Raw genomic sequence first — 18,918 nt, 5'->3', positions numbered from 1 at the left:
GTCCACTGATGGTGTGATTGATGGGTACCCCGAGATTATGAGATGTCTGATGTCTCATAAGTTCCAGATCTTCACAAAACCCCGTGGCTCATATATTCCTAATTGGGTCCGGGAGTTCTATGCTTCTTATGGGACCTTGATACCATAGAGGAAGAAGCAAGAAACGCCATTCCAACCAGTTGATCATGTAGTTGTCCGGGGCAAGAAAGTGCTATATGACAGCACTACTATTAATGAGGTCCTGGAGTGCACTAACAACATAGTTGACGCTCACCAGTATAGGATGAAGGCTAAATCCTTTGATGAAAGAAAAAGCTAGCTCGCCCCTTTCATATGTGAGGGCACTCCAAAGTGCTAGAGGTAGGGGTCCCAATAGAAATGAGGGACTTACATGTAGCTTCTAGATACTGGTTTGGCTTTATTTGCAATACTGTTATGCCGTCCCAGAATGAATCCATCGTTCGCCACTCAAAGGCAGCATGTCTTGGCGCAATCATTACATATGAGTGAATTAATTTAGGAATGATCGTCGGACAAGAGATGGCCATGAGGGCCAAGAAGCGTCAGACCTCACTGTCCTTCCCGATTTTGATCACTGAGCTATGCAGATGGGCTCAAGTCCCTAGAGATAAAAAGAAGGATGTGGAAGTGATTCCCACATCCTCTCCTGATATCAAGAGGATCGAGGTAGAATATTTGAAGGATGAGGTCGAGAAGAAGAAAAAGGCAGCCCCGGTGGACTCTCCCCCGGTTGTAGACACAAACTTAGTACCTGCAGAAGCATCTTTGCCTACTCCGGCCCCTGGGCCTCCAGGTACTTCTTGTGTTGTACATTCTGATATCCCTAGTTTTTCTGCTGCTGCACTACCTCCTAGACCTGCTACTGTTGTCTCTCGAGCCCTGATCACTCAGGCTTCATTACTGCGGATGGGGCAGCTTGCCCATTCTGCGGATCGTGAGCTACCAGACTCAAGGCCTTCATTCCGGGCATGATTCAGACTTCCCTAGATGATTCTGTGACACACTTTAGCACTACCATTGACGCCCTTGCGGATAGGATAGCGGTGTGTGAGCGTGGCCAAGGGGCAACCGAGGAGGTGACAACCTTAAAGGCCGCTGTTGCTATGTTGAGGTGTGACGTAGATCAACTGAAGTCCACCGACATGTCCATGAGCTGCGGGATGGTGGAGATTCCAGATGTACCAGATATGCCTCCAGCTACCACCGAAGATGAGATTAGAGTTGAGGAAGCAGCTGATCTTGAGTCTCAGGTGGAGAATGATAAGGAGATGCTCGAGGTTGCTGAAGAAGCTTCATATGAGTGCCTTACTGAGACTAAAGAGGCCATGGTAGATGTTGTTGTGTAGGATTCCTTAGCAAATACTCCCTTGGCTGCTCCTAGTGCAACTGTTGTTCCTTCTAAGGTGACTCCGGGTACTGAGGCCCGAGTCCAGACCGATGCATCGGGCACTGATCCCTAGATAGATGTAGCGATGGTGTAGACAGAATCCCCTCTTTACCTCCCTCTCTGTCCTAATTTATTTTAACTTGTGGATATTTTTGTTTGCATTTGAGGACAAATGACTTTATTTGTGGTGGAGTGAGGCCCACCTTTTGTGTGAACTTTTGTGAATATTGGTTTAGTTTATATATAAGGTTTTGAGCTGAAATTGTGTTGTGCACCACTTTTTGTGGTATGTTTGAGCTTGTGGCTCCGTGTTTTAAATTGTAAATGATTTTTGACCCTTCAAAAAAATTTGCCACCTCTTGTTTGTGTTGAATGTGGTTGTTCTTTTGCAAATTTAAGTATTGGTTTTAATCAATACCAGTGACTTAAATAGTGCTCATTATCTAACAAAAATGAATGTGCGGCTACGATGAGGCCAAATGAAGTTGCATAGACAATATGTGAACTCTTTGCATCTCGTTGTGACTAGTCAAGTATCGAATTGAGTCTCTTGTGATGAACATTGCACACTAGCAAAAGTGTGGAGTCTTGTTTGACTATGGTGTCAATGCCTTGTGTGATGAGCTTACTATGAACCATGTGTTATGACACCTAGAATTTGCCCCGTTGGTCCGGTTGACTAAGTGATGTGAACTCTTCAGATTATCTTAGGCGACTTTAAAGAGTGTGAACCAATTTGACATTATACCTCTTTTTGTGGCCTACCTTGTGAGTGCGTGAACCCCGCTTGAACACCCTTTAAGCCTTAATATTTTCTTGGAAGAAACTTGATGAAAACATAACCTTTCTTCATCCAATACCCATAATCATCATGATTTGTGTTATGTTTGAATAGCCAACCTAGGCCAAAAGCCTAAGTTAGGGGTGTGGTGAAAAGAGAAGGTAAATCAAGAAGTGCAAGAAAGTTCCCTTTGACCCATGGTTTTGAGAAAAATGGAACCCCTCCATACAAAAAAAAGGATGAAAAAGAAAATGAATGAATAAGTTGTGGAATAGAGTTGTGAAAATACAAAGAAGATGGAGTTTCCAACAACCCATGGAAAGTGAATAATGTGATGACTTTTGAGCACGAATGAGAATGAGGAAGAAAAAGAAAGGAAGTGTTGTTTGCACCAAATTTCATAAGGACTATAACAATTGAGCCTAAATGACCATACCTTTGCACTCAGCCCCATTACAAGCCTTGAAAATACCTTTTTTATCTTGAGTGAGCTGAAGCAAGTGTTGATTGAAAAATACGGGCAAACTTATGGGTGAAGTCATACATTGTGTTAGTCTATGTGAGTATGAGCGTTGCGTTTGATTATAGAGCTTTAAATTGTGAATCATTGTGTGCAAATATGGAATCATTCTTTGTGTGAGGGCATTTGATCACCTTTGTTGAGCTTGAACTTGCATTTGAAGCAAGTATTGTGAGCTTGCGATTTTTCGGTAATGGTGAGTCACAAATTGAGTCTTCGAGTGCACAATTGATCTTTGCATGAGTAAGTTGAGTCTTGTTGTGTGCATTCATGATTGAGTCTTGTGTATCACTATTTGAGACATCCAATTTGAACTGCTGAACTTGAATTTTACTTGAGGACAACAAAAAGTTTAAGTTGGGGGTGTTGATAAGTCCACAATTTGGACTCATTTTCTCAACGAGTATTTATAGTTTTCAAAAATTTGTGTTGTGAAGGATCACTCGGCGAAGATAGTTGGAATCGCCAATCAACTCGGCGATCTGCCCTTTGGTCTAGTTCATCGTCGTCTTGCATTAGCCTTCAATATCATCATGTTTTGGATCATTAGGCGACATAGTACTGTTTCACAGAACTGCTCAGCGACACGCCGACTGCTCCTTTTAACTGCCAATTTGATCCTTTCCTTCAGGGCTCAGCACACTGGAACAAAAAGTGAGAATAAGACATTTTGGCGACTCGCCGTACGAGTTCGGCGATTCTCTGATATTTATTTCTTCATTCTTTCTGCTGTTTTTGTTCTTTTTTGCTAAGTAGTGTCTATGCTTTCGCTCAAACTCCAAATACCTAAAACTTAAGGGTTTTCATCAGATATTGAGACAAAATATGCATTTGAGGACACTAATTCTATCAAAACATAGCCCTAAATGAGTCCAATTTGTGGACTCATCAACACCCTCAACTTAAACTTTTGCTTGTCCTTAAGCAAATTTAAGTTCAGCAATTCAAAAATGGTGTCTCGAACAGTCCTACACAAGACTCAATCATGAATGCACATAACAAGACTTAATTTACTTATGCAAAGATCAAATGTGCACTCAAAGATTCAAGCTGTGACTCACCAATATCAAAGAATCTCATGCTCACAATACTTGCTTCAAATGCAAGTTCAAGCTCAACCAAAGTGTTCAAATGCCCTCACACAAGGAATGATTCCATATTCACACACAATGGTTTACAATTTAAAGCTTTGGAATCAAATGCAACATTCATACTTAGATGAACACGATGCATACTTTCACCCATAGGTTTGTCCGTATTTTCTGATCAACATTTGTTTCAGCTCAATCAAGATCAAAAAGGTCTTTTCAAGGCTTGTAATGGGGCTGAGTGCAAAGGTATGGTCATTTAGGCTTAGTGACTTTTATCCTCATGAGATGTGGTATTCTCAACACTTCTTTTCCCCTTCTTTCATCATTTTTGCTAGTGCTCATAAGTCATCCCATTAGTCACTTCTCATGGATTTTTGGAAACCCTATTTTCTTTATATCTTCACACTTTATTCCTCAACTTTTTCATTCGTTTTCTTTTTCTTTTTCGTTCTCTTTTCTCCTTTTTGTAAATATATGGAGGGATTCCATTTTTTCAACACCATGGGTTAAAGGAGACTTTCCTTGCACTTCTTGACTTTCCCTTTTCTTTTCATCACACCCCCAACTTAGGCTTTTGGCCTAAATTGGCTATTCAATCAACCACAAATCAAGAGGATTATAGGTAGTGGATTAAGAGAGGTCTAGTTTTCATCAAGTTTCTTCCAAAGAAAGGTAAGGCTCAAGGGGTGTTCAAAAGCGGTTTACACACTCACAAGGTAGGCCACAAAAAAAGTATATATCAAATTGGCTCACACTCTTATAAGTTGCCTAAGATCATATCAAGAGATAACATGACTTAGTTGACCAGACCAATGGGGAAAATTCTAGCATTCATCATGCATAGTTCACAGGTAAGCTCATCACACTAGGCATTGACACTACAAGTCAAACAAGACTCCACACTTTTGCTAGTGTGCAATGATCATCACAAGAGACTCAATTCGACACTAGGCTAGTCATAACGAGATGTAAACAGTTCACATATTATTTATGCAACTTCATTTGGCCTCATCGTAGCCACACATTCATGTTCGCTTGATCATGAGCACTATTCAAGTTATCGGTATTGATTGGAACCGAGATTTAAATTTTGCACAAGAACATCCACATTCAACAAAAATTTGAAAGGGCCAAAATCATTTTGCAATTCAAAACAAAAGGAGCCACAAGCTCAAACATCCACAAAAACATTATTAACACAACATTATAGTTGACAACCCAAATATATACACAAAACACGATTCACGAGTAGCACACAAAAGGTGAGCCTCACCCCACCACAATTAAAAAGAATTTGTCCTCAAATGCAAATAATAAAATATCCAAAATGTAAATTAAAAAAAGACAAAGAGGGAGGTAAAGAGGGGATTGTGTCTAATCGATCGCTCCATCTATCTAGGCTTCAATGCCCGGAGTGTTGTCATTTTGACTCTGGTTTTAATTGTCTTCATTTGACTCAGTTGCTGCAGCAATATTAGCCTTAGCCATATTGTCCAAATCGTGAGCTGCTCCAAAGGCATGTATCACATTAGTGAACCTTAGATCCCACGAAGGGACATTAAGGTCAATAGGAATCCTCCTACTAGAACTGGCTTTCTTGTTCTCACTTCTTGATTTGGGGTGATCTTTCGTCCCTATATTTCTTCTAGAGTTTTGTGCCTTTATATGCCGGGGTGGCATATTTCTTTGTGCAACTTTTGGTCTGGACTTGTCTGCAAAGCCTTGAGATAAAGCTAGAAAATATTCAACAAGCAAACCGAAAACCATCAGCCGCAGGCAGGCACAGTAGTCCATTCAGTGAGTCTCTGAATACTTTCGGTGAATAAAAGGGTGTTTGCCGAAAGTTACAGTGCAGAAAGGGGTAAGGGGTGCAGACAAAAGGCAAACAAAAAGACTTTCAGTGAGTCTCTGAGTGCTTTTGCCGACCTCAAGCTTCTCGCCGAAAGGTACATAAGCCACAACACATAAAGCATGATATCAAAGGCGAGGTAGGGCAACTAGGCGAACCGCTGAGTGGTTCAGCGAGCTCGTCTCAGCTCGCCGAAATGACTCTTCGTGCCTATTATCAACCCAACTTCTTGAAATCAGCCCCGCAACCCTCCAAAATGCAATTTAAGTTCCTACAACACAAATCCGACTAAGACCCGTAGCATAAAAGCACTCCCTATTGCAAATTAATTTAACTTAACGCACTAGAAAGTGGAATTTCACCATTCAAGCAAGAGTTATCGATTAGAAATAGGCAGTTAAGTAGTACGATCCAATTAGAGAGCCCCAACTAAATTCAACAAGATTAATAGATTGCAAATGAGTACAATTTCGACAATATGAACGCGGGGTTTGAAGTACCAACCTTTTATGCCAATCAAATGGATGTTGAGATGCTAGGAAGCAATGTAATCCAACTCGTAGCATAATTCGATACTAAAAATACTCCAAAAATGCAAGAAATGTAAAACTAGAGTGCAGATGTGAGTTTGGGAAGATGAAAAATTGAGGGAAAGGGGAATGAATTTGAAACTTTTAAACCTTTGGCTGGAAAAACCGTCTAGTTTTTGCCCATTTGGTGACATTATTCCCGATTGCCAAAATTCGGTGTAACGCCAAGTAGTCATTTGCCTCGCCGAATTTTACAAAACCTCCGTGTATCGTGGGAGTCCAAACGGCTGTCTCTGTCGAGATCGCTGACATGATCGGCGATTCTCCAATAATTTCCTGAGGTCGCCGAGTTTTACATACTCCAATGTAAATTGGTCTTGAGTCTAACAGTGGTCCGGTTCGGGGTCGCCAAACCCTTTGGCAATTCGTGAAATGGACCTGTAACTCGCCAATCTGCACTTTTCGTTCTCTCCACACTTCCATCTGCACAATCAACACACCATTATTTTATCAAAGAAAAATAAAGCAATAAATGGTTTTGGGTTGCCTCCCAAACAATGCCTTAGTTAACATCGTGGAACAACACGAGTTAACACCTAAATTTCACTTTTCGGGTTAGCCAAAACATCACTTGGCAACCCCCTACTTTGTGTCGGATGGAGATAAGATCACATGACCTCTAAGGTTCTTGAGCAGTTGAATGGATCTGGAATGAAAACCAATCATTTGTTTCATCAATTTGATGTTCTCCTTCACTTCTTCCAGCACCCTATCATGCTCACTTACCTTGTTGAGAATGATTGAGAGCATTCCCTCAACACGTTTACCCTTATTTTTCTTGGGCTTTCTTCGCTCATGAGGGGGAACGTATATGCCCTTCCTTTTGCATTGGACTTCAATTTCCACTATCTTTTTGGCCAACTCATCCATCTTAGTCAGCAGTGCGACCAACATGAAGTCCTTCTCTACTTCTTGGTTTGCTTTAGCCATGTGATCAAGTAGGTGGGCTTCTATCTCATATGGCTAATGTGTAATACCACCCGGAATGAGTCCTTTAGCTAATTCCTTGTTTCTAGGACCAAGACTTCTGTACAAGCAGTCCAAGAGGACTATAGCGGGAATTCCATGAGTGGGGCATTGAATCAGAAGAGATTTAAACCTTGCCCATGCCTCATGAATCCGTTCACCTTCCAATTGTTTGAAAGTTACAATACAATCCCTGAATATCATTACTTCTACTAGAGGAAACTCCATTTGATCACGAGTAATGCTTGACATACTCACCTCCCCTGTTTCAAAGCTCAAACAAGCAAAATACAAAACTGAAAATTAGGTAAGTAAAGCTACATCTAACAAGAACGAAAATCCTACTCAACTACAAATTCTCTAACAACACCACTCCCCGACAGCGGCGCCATTTTGATGTTTGCATAATCAAGACACAACTTTCAATGCAAGTGTCTACGATCATACAATAGTAAAGTAACCCAACCAAGGGTTGGGGTCGAGTCCCAAGGGAGTGGGCTTGAGAATTAATAGAAAAGTAAAATTAAGTTCTAATTAGTCATAGCTAAAAAACATTATCGAATATAAACATGTTAAATCAAAGGGGGTGACACAATAATGTCAATTAATGATTGGGGTTTGTCACAAGTAAGTAAAACCAAGCAAAGATATGAAGAGTACTAATCAAGTAGTGGGATTCTTAGGATGTGATAGGAATACGGGTTAGACTAGATCGTTGGGTACATTCTTTTGATAGTAATTTCGCTGAATATTTGTGACTAGGCTAGACTATAGTGGGGTAAGATTTCTCTCAAACAACTTACCCCGAATCAAATGGGTTCCTCTCAGACACCTACTTGCCGCATGAAAAACAGCCTCCGCCTTAGCCCACACACTTTCTTGAGCTGAGTGTGTGGGAGAAAGACTAGGGTTCACTCTCTCGAGCTGAAACTCATGTCGACCCACTCGCACCGGCCATCAATTTAGTAGTCTTAGTTTTACGACCTCTCTCTCGAGAAAGACAAAAACACAAAGGTGAAATCGTATTTGCACCTACAATTTCATTAAGTTCCAACACAACTACTAAATGAAATTACATCTAAACAACAATTAAACTATCAGTAAGCAAAACCTAATAATTAATCTAACCAATATTCACATAATCACACCCCAAGAATTGGGGTTTTAGCTAGACATGTAAAAGAGAGTGAAATTTATACCAAAATGAGTTTGCATTCAAATGGGTATGAAGATTTTATTCTCAAAACAAGCCAAGAGTGAAGAATCCAAGAGACCCACACCCATATTGTTGGAGTAGAAACCCTTTGAACCTTCAAGTTCTTCAAAACCCTCTCCAAACTTAGAATCAAAATTAGAAGCAAAGTCTGAAAAATTACTGTTCCAAGCTAAAAAGTCCATTCTAGAATAATAATTCTCAATAAGTATTTATAATTTTCTAAAATATGTGCTGTGAAGGATCACTCGGGGAAGTTAGTCGAAATCGCCGATCAACTCGGCAATCCTCCCTTTGGTCTAGTTCATCGCCATCTTGCGTTAGTCTTCAACATCATCGTATTTTGGATCATTAGGTGACATAGTACTATTTCGCGGAACTGCTCGGCGATACACCGACTTCTCATTTTCACCACCGATTTGATGCTTTCCTTTAGGACTCAACACACTGGAACAAAAGGCGAGGATAAGACCTTTTGGCGACTCACCGAACGGGTTCGGCGATTCTCAGATCTTTATTTCTTTGTTCTTTTAGCTGCTTTTGTTCTTTTTTGCTAAGTAGTGTCCATGTTTTTCCTCAAACTCCAAATACCTGAAACTTAATGGTTTTTCTCAGATATTGAGACAAAATATGCATTTGAGGACACTAATTCTATCAAAACATAGCCCTAAATGAGTCCAATTTGTGGACTCATCAAGAGACAATATTTCCTTAGCTTTGAAAATTCGAAGATTTCCATTTCTATGAAATTTGAAGTGGGTGTTGAAGATTCTTCATCTTAGACCTTTGTAAAGAGAATATCAATCATACCCAGTTGATGGAAACACAACTTGGTAACGATTTTTACCTTTTTACTATGTCTAGCTAAAACCCCAATTTTTGGGGTGTGATTATGAGTTGATTTAACTGCTGGGTATTATTAATTGATAGTTTATTTGCTGTTTAAAAGTGATTGCATTTAGTAATTATGGTTGAATTTAATGGGTTGTAGTTGCAAATACAATCTTAACTTCATGTTTTTGGCTTGCTTGAGGGAGAGGTTTTAAAAACAAAATTACTAAATTGATGGTCTGTGGGTATTAGGTTGTCATGTGTTCAGCTCGAGATAGTGCACCCTAAACCCTTTTCCACACATTCAGCTCGAGAGAGTTAATGGACTAAAGGCTGTGCTTCATTGCTGCTTATTGGTGTTCGGGAGAAACCAATTTGATTCGAGGTAAATTGTTCGAGAGAAAGTTTACCCCCACTAAAGTCTAGCGTATTCACTGATTTGCAGTTGTTTACTATTAATTGCAATTACTCGTTTGTTTACCTTAGCCCATAATCCAATCACATCCCAAGAATCCCGTCTCCATATTCGTATTTTCGTGTTATTTGTTGTTTTAGTTGATAATACAAACTAACCCCCTTGATTTTTGACACTTGTGTCACCTATAATTTAAACCATGCGTTTATTCGTAATTTTTTTTAGCTATGATTAACTAGAGCATATTCTTACTTGCCTATTGATTCTCAAATATGAACCACTCCCTTGGGACTCGATCCCAACTCACTTAGTTAGGTTATATTACTACTCACGATCATTGGCACTGATTATTGAATAAAATGTCTTGATGCGTGAAATCACATGATACTATCATTATATGTTTATAAATAAAAGTATATAGAGAGAGATATTAAGTGCACTTATTATGAATGAACTCTAAATGATGCATGTGTAAAGTCAATATGTTCAACACTCATTCACAACAGTCATTTTCAATCCTCCTTCCATCAAATTTCTCTTTTTTATTCATTTCACATCAATTTCAAACTTCTTTATAAATCATTTTTCAAGTCCTCAAAGAGAGTAAAATTCCACCTTATACACTTAGGATTCATTTGAAGTCAATAACTACTCACAACACGAATCGAATCAAGAAAACTGAATAGTTGCTCGCTTCTCTATCACAATGGCCACATGAATGGCGAAGTAAAACCTTCCATCACTTCTTGTTATTCTCCTTAACCCTTGGTTGTGGGATAGATGAATATAAATAATCATGGGGAACCTATAGTTAAATTGATGATGGATGAGTGTAGGAGAATAAAAAATATTAACAAAGAAAGTGTCACTCCCCGAGGCAACCCCCTTGACATAACACCGGACCTAGAATCACAAGTGACCCTAAGCTAGCCCTGTGTCTGGCATATATCAAGCATACTAATAATAATTGAATAAGAGATGCCAGGCGGAAGCTAAAACAAGAGATAACAAAAACATGGGGAATACCCAATAGTGATCTAAATATATATAAAACTACTAAGAGTTCAACGATACTGAACATTCCCTCAAATCTAAAAAGAAATCTAATATTATGTCTAAAGAACCTCTACTGACTAGAGTTACTGGGACATGCCCCCAGCTAACTCTAGCAAAACTAAAAACTCAAATAAAAGACTCAATATGAAAGACATGCCTATTGTCCTCGAAGTATGAGGACTCACCATTGAAGCTACTGAATAGGGATCGGGAACCGATCTATGCATGAACTGGATTCTGAATACCTGAACCTACATCATGAAAGGATGTAGCGCAGAGTATACATTAGTACTTGGAATGTATTGAACATGCAAGATATAAACAATAGCTGAATAGTGTATAAAAGCTTAACAAACATAACTAAGCAATGACATAATTTGAACCGAAACATAGATACTGAAATATAACTAAAAACTGAACTAAATGCAATGACCAACATGTTGAGACTGAATACTGAAGTATTACTGAAAACCTGGTCAAATACACTAGAGTATGATTGTGGGAGCTACTATTAACTGACATAAAACCATGTGAGCTAAACATAGAATCTGATGTATACACCCCATCGAGAGGACCCAATATACATTTCCAAGGGTATAAAGGCATGAAGGACGTGATCACTAAATCTAATGCCCAACAAAGGGGACTTATAAACCTACGGGGGTACATAGTTCTGGGACTATAAGGGTATGTTGTACCCTAGTCCAACTCGGTGCTAAGTCTACTTTCTACTGGAAATGTGTACGACATAACATAACTGAAATACTGGATAGCTCAATATTTTGACATGCAAATCTAAGAATGCAACATTTAGGTACTGACAATGAAACATTCGAAATTAAAGAATGTATATATTTTTTACTGACCTATAACCTGTAATTCATGACCTAAGAGAATCTACACAACTAGGGTTTTGAGTTTCATGTAAGGAACTAAGCAACGATTTCACGAAAACATGGTAATCTAATTAAGAATACTATAACAGTTAAAACAAAACCAATATCTAAGGTTTTTGAAACTATATGTCTAAGCAACATACAACGAATCAAGAATCTAATTTAATTCTAGGGACCTCGTGGATGAAAGGAATCCACTAGTGAAATACCACATATCTAGTGACGAAATTAATGGAAAAATACTTCGATTTCGCGTCTAGAACTGAAGAAAACCTATTGTGTGTTCTTCAAGGGTTGGTCTACTATTTCTCCTTTTTTTTGCACTAAGTTCTTGTGAATTTTGGTGATTGAATATTTTGATATATTCTGACAAAATCCTTCAGCTTAAACTGAGTAAAGCAATGTAGTTTAGGTGTTAAAAATGTAGTTAAAATGTCCAACACATAGGGAAAATACCAAAATGACCCTAACTTAAAATATGACGAGGCCATCGATGACCACTTAATGACAGACCGTGGACTGACCGATGGTTCGTCCTGGTAAGGCATCATTTGGCGTCTGAGGCTGGGTGTTAAGGGTCACCATCAAAGGACTTGGACCACGGACTGTAGTCTCACCTACGGTCTGTAGGTCCTGTTGTGGGTCATGACTTATGGGGATTTTTAGGTGACTAACCACGGACCCTATCTACGATCTGTGGCCCACATCACGGGCCGTGGTTTGGCCTCCGTCGGTGGCACATACAAGCCCTAAAAATCTGCATTTTGGACATACTGGAATCTTGGGTGTTACAAAAAAAAAAGGAAAAATAACAAGGCTAAGTTGCGTTGGTTTATAGAATAATGACTGCAATATGAATACATAGATTCATGACTTAAAAAGCTAAAGTAAAGGAGTAAAATAAGTTAACCTTATATCATATAACTAAAGCCTAAAATATAGAAACTGACTAATCAGATTCTACCCAACACTTATCTAAACTTAATCCAATTTTAAAGTTGTATGCTGATAAAAAATAAGGTCGAACTAATCTCTAGCATTTGAGCCACCACTTACAACACTCCTTCTTGACTCAAGAGCATCAACATCTAGTCTTCTTCTATGAAACTCAAATCATGCTCTAGGTAGGGCCTTGGATAAAATTTTAATAGTCTGAAAATCAGTTTTGTAGTGCAATTGTCTATATCTCTATTCTTTTTCACCTCCCTCAAGAGATAAAGCTTGGTATTGAAGTTTTAATTCTTTCCTTGTAAAAAGGGATTATTTGCAATTGAAATTGCAGGTTGATTATCAACAAAGATTTCAGTGCTCTTTTTTTACTCCAAGTACAAATCAGCCAAGATCTCCCGAATCCAAAAGAGCTTTATTCGCAGCTGAAATATACTCTACTTCAGCTCTAGATTTAGCCACAACATCTTTCTTCATTGAACACCAAGAGAACATTCCAGAAAAAAATGAAAGTAGTAACCTGAGGTGTTTCTCCTATCAACTAAGCTATCTCCTTTGATACTACTATCCACTACTTATGTTTGTCTTCAAATGTTCTCTGATATCTCTCCATCCACACTGCATGGAAAATTCAGTGTACACCAAGCTGAGGAATTGAGCATTATGTGTCTTGCCTTTTTGTATTTAGAATAATCCTCTAGGAATGTTGCTCCCATGTTGTTGCTTGATATGTTGATATGTTCATCTAGTTTAGTAATCTATGGAACATGCTTTTAGTTAACTGAAAGGATATAAATAGGTGATCTCTCGACTCCAAATCTCCTTGACAAAGTTTACACTTCTGGTCAGCGTCTATGCCCATGATGTTAATCTAACTGCAGTTAGGAGTCTATTTTACAATTGCAACAAAAGCATGAATATAGATTTAGGTCTAGCTGCATTTGCAAACATCATACCTGTCCAAGGAACTCTATCTCTCTCCCCAATAAGTTGTAAGTAGATCATCTTGATGGTAATATTTGTATGTCAAAGTAATTGTGTTTTTTCAAGTAAACTCCTGGCTACTATAATCTTCTTAACCATCAAAGATGCCTGTTGTGGTAGTCGAGCTAATATGATATGATGGTTCTTGATGTAGAAATTGTGAATCCAACTGATCCAAAGCTTATCAGCTTTATGAGCTAGATCCCAACCTGACTTTGTTATTCCTTCCTTCTTCCATATTGGTAGGCTAATAAGATTTAGTCCACCTGTAGACTTTGGAAGGCACATTTTGTCCCATGCTATTATGGCCCTTTTTATAATTGTCACTCCCCGAGAGCACCCCCTAGACGTGACCGGTGTACTTGACCCCGAAGGAGTCTCATACAAGCCTCGTAGCATTCACAACATTCGATATAATGAAAAATAGAGCTAAATTATAACTTTTCTTTTACGATCGAAGATATCTTTCATTAAAAATCAACCGAAAGATTTTCTAGAGTTTATATACTATGTCTCAAACCATTTAATACTTTGAATACAACATTGGGGATTAGCCTATACAAAAGCTTAACAAAAACTAAAAAGACATAAATGAATACAATGGGTTTTGTCCTCGAAACTATGAGGACTCAACAAGTCTTCATCCTCAAGCAGCTTAGCCACCTATCCTACAAGCATAGAACACCAATATCTCCAAACCCTACACTTTGGTAAAAAGGGAGAAGAAATATGGGTTAGCACATTAGATGTACCAAGTATGGAAGCCATGCAAAAACATGCTTAAAACGGACATTTATCTGGAAGTCATGCTTTTATGTCATTTTCGTAAAACTTCATTAACATTGATAAAAGAGGCACAATATTCAACCACAACCAACATACAAGTCATTTAAACCACATTATAACATACTCACACATAAACCTTTACCTTCACATTAAGCCGTCACCTCAAGTAACCCTCAAGCTATACTTTGTGCAATGTATAGATAGCGTCCCATACCACCATCCACACCAAAGTACCACCTTAAGGTCACCAAAAGTGAACTTACCATTCATCCTTTCAACCTTTACACAATAAAGCATTTAGGAGGCATAAACATTACATGAATCACATCATCACATTAAGACCAACATCTAAGACAACTCTAAGTCATACTTGTGCAATGTGCAAGTAGCATCCCATACTACTACTCACACTAAGTACTCGTTAAAGCCACCATAGACAAGGCACATTCATATTCATTAAGTCATGACAAGGAAGCAACTCATAATACAATCCAAGTATAGCATGCATCTTTACATTAAACATATAACCATTTAAGTCACCCATTATTCATTAGCTTCATTAAGAATACCTTCATTCATTAGACATTAAACCCACACTCTTATTAACATCATCATAAAGCTCATTCATTTCATTTAACATTATAAAGGAGCACACCATGACCCTTTTCAAAGTTTACTTGTGCAATGCATAAATGGCGTCCCATATCACCACCCACACTAAGTAGTGCATCCTTGAGAAGCCATAGTTTATTAACATTCTTGTGGGGGTAAGCCTTAACCGACATAGACCATGTGAGCAATTCATAGAATCCCGGTGTCACCCTCACCGGATAAGGAATTCCTACTTGCCTAAGGTAGGACCATTGTTTTTACCTTAAGTGGATCAACTAGCTAGACCTATGTGGGCACATAGTTGTGGGATAGGGAAAGTGCTACTAGATACCCCGCCTCAACTAACGGATGAGAATACATCTCAAGAGGTTGCTACTAGATACCCCACCTCAACTCACGGATGAGCATCCACCCCATTTCATATCCACTCGATGCTTAGCATTATTCCCCATGGAGTACTGAACATTTATTACATTAGTTCATTATGAAATAAGAGATTGTTACTAGATACTCCGCCTCAACTCATAGATGAGTATCTATCTCAAACCCAACATTCACTAAAATGGGATATAGGGATTGTTACTAGACACTCCGCCTTAACTCCCGAATGATCATCCATCCCAACCCAACATTCACTCATATGGAAGCTAATAGATTCAGAGATGAGAATATCGTTTCACCTAAGCATACCTTTATTGTGAGAAAGTCCTTTCACAACAAGTCATTATCATTCATTATAGTACAATTGAGAATAGCCTTTCAATAGACTCTTCATTATTAACATCATCATAGAACTTCATTCATTATTCATTCATGAGTGTGTGTGAACATGTGAGAATAGCCTTCTAGATATATCATCATCATTCATAAGGTCAACTGAGAATATACTTTCAATCACCGCATACTACATTCTAAACATTATCATCATAAATTCATTGAAATCACACAAACATACTTCACTTCACAAGCATACATAGTAATTAAACTCCTCCACCTTTCAAGTGGATCAACATCTCTAGCACAATTCTACTTCAACATGAAATTAGGTCATAACTTGCCCTTTCAAGGCCATGATCAAAAAGCACCAACACACCAACAATTTACTACAATTAAGGAATGTATAATGATATAATTAACAATCTAAATCAATCTAGGCATAATCCATCGACATTCATTCATGATCAACAAATCCACTTCATAAGGCACAATTTAGGAATTGAGAGAATCCGTGGATTCATAAAGTGTTTTCATCATAAATCATCAACTAAACACCAATACAATAATAATTTGTCATTAGAAACTATTTGAAAACGTTTGATGAAAGAACCCATGAGATTGAGTAAAACCCTAGATATACTTTGATTTGGCTCCTTGAATGAAAAGTTAAACAAGGATAAAGACTACCATACCTTGCTATTGATTCCCCACGAAAATCTACTCAATTAACCTTCCTTTTCAAGCCCTAAGTCTTCTTCTTCGCTTGGTCTTCAATGGAGTTCTAGACAGAAGATATTTGGAGAGGGAGGGGTTTTGATTTGGAGAAATTGAATAATGAAATCTATAATAGGGTTTTAATGTTTTAATACTCTTAAAATACCTTAATAAACATAAAATAACTGTCCTAATACTTTTTAGTACTTGGGGTGAATTTAACAATCCTCCCCTAGCTAGGCCGCACCTTGACACCAAACATAGACCAAAGTCACGCCCTAGAGTCACAGACTGTGAGTCCATTCACGGACGTACTGTTGGTCCGTGGTTTGGGGCTGCAACTTGGCTTGATAGGTCTTTACCTACGGAGGCCGTCCACGGGGTGTGGATGGCCCTACGTGGCGTGGACCCCTTCCGTAGTTCACCAAGTCTTTGGCAACATTCTTCATTTCGGGCAGCCTTGGGGGTTAAGCTTAGGGTCCTCTTCAAGGACCTCTAAGGGGGTCCATGGGGAGTCATACCTTGACATTTAACCCTTAAACTCCTCAAACGTCACACCAAACTCAAACATACACACGTTAGGCTCTAGTTTCATCTATTCGTTTTATAAGTCATTACATTATCCCCCATTTAGGAACATTCGTCCTCGAATGACACTTTAAACACATTTAGGGGTAACAAATCAAGACTACCAGCCCATCGAGCATGCAACATCATAATCAAATGCACACAACTAGGAGGAAACATCAACTCCACATCAACATACTTCATGCAATTCAAGAGAGTAGGAACTACATCTACAAATTCATTATGCATCAAAACGTCATCATTTCTCATTTCATTGGAGGAACTTCCTTCTCCAAATCACATCATGCTCATCATAACAACATTAGGCAGATTATGCAATTGCACTCAAAAGTACATTTAGGCATGTTTAACATTTCACCTCATGAAACATATAGACAACTCATACTAGATGCAAATTTAACAAGAGGAACACAATCACATAAGCTCGTTTTCTCATCTAAACATGTATTCATCAAGAACATGCACATCATAAAGAGACCATGGTAACACAATATCACACATGAATCCAAGACATGAAACAAGCCAAAAGGAACTCTTTGTCTTAGGCTTGAATAGGCATATAGAGAAAGAGGTAAGGATATCAGAACTCTCAACAACCTTTCTACTCAACATACTATCCCCCACTTAGGAGAAAGCTCATACTAGATCTTTTAAACTTCACTTCTTTCCATTCTAAGGTCGGAGAAAAACATCACTAAACCTTCACACTCATCACCCAAGGTGATTCTATACCAAGGTGAATTACATTTCTACCCCTCTTAGAGGAGTCTACTCTCTCAACACATCAAGGCATCATTTAAACACCACTATTCATCAACTCTTTCAACATACCTTAAAACTCATCTTGACAAGCCAGGTTCTACCAACAACACAGATAACCATAAGGCATCCCATTCCTACTAAAGTCAACATCACAATCTACCATCTCAACTCTATCAAGTCACAGCCATAGTTGGCATCACAACCAACCTTCCTCCCTCACACCTTCTAGCATATTCCTTCAAGTGGTCATACACTAAAACCATCAGATAAGTAACAAGAGAGAGACATTATAGAGTTTAACTCAGTGGCATGACTTGAAGAATGAAGAAGGGAAACTTTCTTAACACCCAATAGCCTCATATTCATAATGTGGCACGCTTCACATTATGAACAAGACTCTACTAGATATGGTTTGAGACATCCTAAGACCATTCAAAAATCTTGTGCTTTGATACTATTTTTGTCATGTCCTGAGAGTAATCCCTAGACAAGACCGATGTACTTGACCCCGAAGGGGTCTCATACAAGCCTCATAGCATTCACAACATTTGATACAAGGAAAAATAGAATTAAATTAAAACTTTTCTTTTACAATCGAAGACATCATTCATTAAAAATCAAGTGGACAACTTTCAAGACTTTATATACTATGTCTCAAACCATCTAAGACTTTGAATACAACATTGGGGATTAGCCCATACAAAAGCTTAACAAAAACTAAAAAGACATAAAGGAACACATTGGGTTTTGTCCTCGAAACTATGAGGACTCACCAAGTCTTCATCCTTAAGCACCTTAGCAACCTATCCTTCAAGCATAGAACACCAATATCTCCAAACCCTACACTTTGGTAAAAAGGTAGAAGAAATATAGGTTAGTACATTTGATGTACTAAAGTATGGAAGCCATGCAAAAACATGTTGAATATGGACATTTATTTGGAAGTCATGCTTTTATTCCATTTTGTTAAAACTTCATAAACATTGATAAAAGAGGCACAATATTCAACCACAACCAACATACAAGTCATTTAAACCACATTCGAGCATACTCACATATAAACCTTTACCTTCACATTAAGCCTTCACCTCAAGTAACTCTCAAGCTATACTTTGTTCAATGTATGGATAGCGTCCCATACCACCATCAACACCAAAGTACCACCTTAAGGTCACCAAAAGTGAACTTACC

General features: G+C 38.4%; 1 protein-coding gene across 1 annotated transcript; it reads left to right on the top strand.

Annotated features, from left to right (window-relative positions):
- Positions 1-989: 989 nt before the first annotated feature.
- LOC125814892 (uncharacterized) lies at positions 990-1,367 on the top strand. Its single transcript, XM_049494343.1, has one exon. The coding sequence runs from the start codon at positions 990-992 to the stop codon at positions 1,365-1,367; it is 378 nt and encodes a 125-aa protein (XP_049350300.1).
- The last annotated feature ends 17,551 nt before the right edge of the window (positions 1,368-18,918 follow it).

The sequence above is a fragment of the Solanum verrucosum genome, unplaced genomic scaffold (assembly GCF_900185275.1).
Source record: "Solanum verrucosum unplaced genomic scaffold, falcon-dt-bn FXZP01000266.1, whole genome shotgun sequence".
In the NCBI taxonomy this organism is placed as follows: domain Eukaryota; kingdom Viridiplantae; phylum Streptophyta; class Magnoliopsida; order Solanales; family Solanaceae; genus Solanum; species Solanum verrucosum.
The sequence above is the reverse complement of the archived record's forward strand: the minus strand, read 5'-3'. Positions and strand labels throughout refer to the sequence as shown.